Genomic DNA, 2,525 nt, shown 5'->3' on the forward strand with positions numbered 1-2,525 from the left:
CTAGCGGGGCCATGGCGGGTTGGTGCAGTGGCAAGACGACGCGGTGCAGGCAGACCCACAGTGGCGAGGAAGGCAATCAGGGTCGCCGAGGTACTCTGGCTCCGCTCCGATGGGCTCTTCTCTACAAAAAAAAGAAACATAAAACTGTCAATACAAAATTTCGGCAGCACCTCCCCTGCACTGTGAGGTTTTCCAAAACCTGCAAGAAAACCAATGGCACGATGGCCGACATGCACATATATATGAATGACACGATGGCCGACATGCACAAGATTATGTAAGGAACACCTAGCAACGTAATCAGGATAAGCAAGGATCAGGGTTTACAAATTCAGGATCTGTATCCCATTACTAATATATTCCATAAGCTATATTAATTTATGACAAACATCAATCCATGCATCCACAATCCATCAATGCTAAACCTCAGATTTGCAACTATGCACCATAACCAGCGTCCACGAAGGCACCCTAACCAGGACATCTTAACCTATTCATGCATCCACATCCATCGACATAGGGGCTCACCACTACAGAATGGTGACCGAGATGGCCGGATGCGGGTCGCCGCTGCTGTGGGGCCACGCCGCACCCCGGCAGCGTTGCTGCGGCACCGCTGCAGGAGCGCGCGAGGGCGAAGGCGCCGTTGCTTCGGCGGCCTCCTTCTCTTCCTCCTTCCTCCTCTCCTCCTCTCTTTCTCCTCCTCCTCTGGCGGCGCGGCGCGGGGGGCGGTGCTGGTGCGGGCGCACGGGCAGCGGCGGCGCTGGCGCGTGCGCGCGGGCGGGCGTGGGCGCGGTTGCGGGCAGCGAGGGCGCTGGCGTGGGCGGCGTGGGCGCGGGCGGGGGCGGCGGCAGCGTTGGCGTGCGCATGTTTGCGGGCCGGCCAGCCAGCGGGGTTAAATCCCCCTTTGTCGAGTGCCCCTGATCTGACACTCGGCAAAGGTTTTTTTTTTATTTTTTTTACTTCTTTGCCGAGTGCCACCTGGCCTAGCACTCGGCAAAGAGTTTTTTTTTAAAAAAATCCTTTGCCGAGTGGCCCCGATCTGACACTCGGCAAAGAGGGGTTTTTTAAAAAAATTTAAAAAACTTTGCCGAGTGCCAGCCGTCCTGACACTCGGCAAAGAGTCTCGTTTGTCGAGTGTCATTTTTTGACACTCGGCAAACCATATTTTTTTTACTTTTGATCTCCAAACTTTTTCTACAGTCCTCATACAATATCTGGTACTCCATGTTCCAATATAGCACATTTCTTGGACTTTTTCTATATTTCTTTAATTTATTTCATTTAATTGAATTTCTCTTGGATAATTCAAATTATAACGGCTAGTCATTCGAATAATGAAAAAAATGAACAGAAAAATGATATTCATGTTATTTAGTATAATGTGAGGCCGTATCCAGGAACAGACCACCAATTTCGAACATCTTGTTAACGAAACATGACCACGAACTTGCGGTCGAGTTGTTTTTAAATTCTATAAAAAGCAAACGAAGTCTGAAAATCATGAAACTTGTCAAGATGTCAAGATATCATATGTGGAGGCTGTAATAAAAAATTGAGGAGGGTTTGCGCAAGTTTGTCATGTACGATGCTTACCACCTCATTGGCCTCTTCATGAAATCATGAAACTACTTCGGAGATTCTTCGGTTTGCAGATCGTACCACAACTTATGCGAAACCTTCTCAATTTTTTATCACAGCCTCCATATATGATATCATGACATCTTGACAAGTTTTATAATTTTCGACTTCGTTTGCTTTATATAGAATTTAAAAACAACTCGATCGTAAATTCGTGGTCTTGTTTCATGAACAAGATGTTCAAAATTGGTGGTCTGTTCCTCGATATGGCCTCACATTATACTAAATAACATTAATATCATTTTTCCATTCATTTTTTCATTATTCGAATGACTAGCAGTTATAATTTGAATTATCCAAGAAAATTCAATTAAATGAAATAAATTAAAGAAATATAGAAAAAATCCGAGAAATATGCCATATTGGAACATGGAGTACCAGGTATTGTATGAGGACTGTAGAAAAAGTTTAGAGGTCAAAAGTGAAAAAAATATGGTTTGTCGAGTGTCAAAAAATGACACTCGGCAAAGGAGCCTCTTTGCCGAGTGTCAGGATAAGACACTCGGCAAAGGATTAATGGTGCCTGCCGGCTGTTAGCGAAGGCGGTCCTTTGCCAAGTGTTCTGGTTTGCCGAGTGCCAAGCCGTCCTGACACTCGGCAAACCACTCCTTTGCCGAGTGTTATTGTTTGCTGAGTGCTCAGCACTCGGCAAGCCACCTCTTTGCCGAGTGCCAGTTGTTTGCCAAGTGCTTTCTCTCTGGCACTTGGCAAACAAGCCTCTTTGACGAGTGCCCGATAAAAACACTCGACAAAGTTTGGGACACTCGGCAAAGAAGTCGTCTCCGATAGTGTTATCTGTAAGTGATCATCCGGGATTTACAGTACAACTGTGAGAGCTACATGGCTCTGGCTTTAGCTCAGTATGAGGACCTTTTCTAGCTTGC

General features: G+C 46.1%; 1 protein-coding gene across 1 annotated transcript; it reads right to left on the bottom strand.

Annotated features, from left to right (window-relative positions):
- On the bottom strand, positions 1–869 carry LOC136510558 (predicted GPI-anchored protein 58). The gene is made up of 2 exons (XM_066504966.1): positions 535–869; positions 1–121 (listed from the first exon to the last, which is right to left on the bottom strand). Exons 1-2 carry the CDS (start codon positions 867–869, stop codon positions 1–3), a joined length of 456 nt encoding a protein of 151 aa, XP_066361063.1.
- Positions 870–2,525: the final 1,656 nt, after the last annotated feature.

The sequence above is a fragment of the Miscanthus floridulus genome, chromosome 16, assembly GCF_019320115.1.
Source record: "Miscanthus floridulus cultivar M001 chromosome 16, ASM1932011v1, whole genome shotgun sequence".
NCBI lineage: Eukaryota > Viridiplantae > Streptophyta > Magnoliopsida > Poales > Poaceae > Miscanthus > Miscanthus floridulus.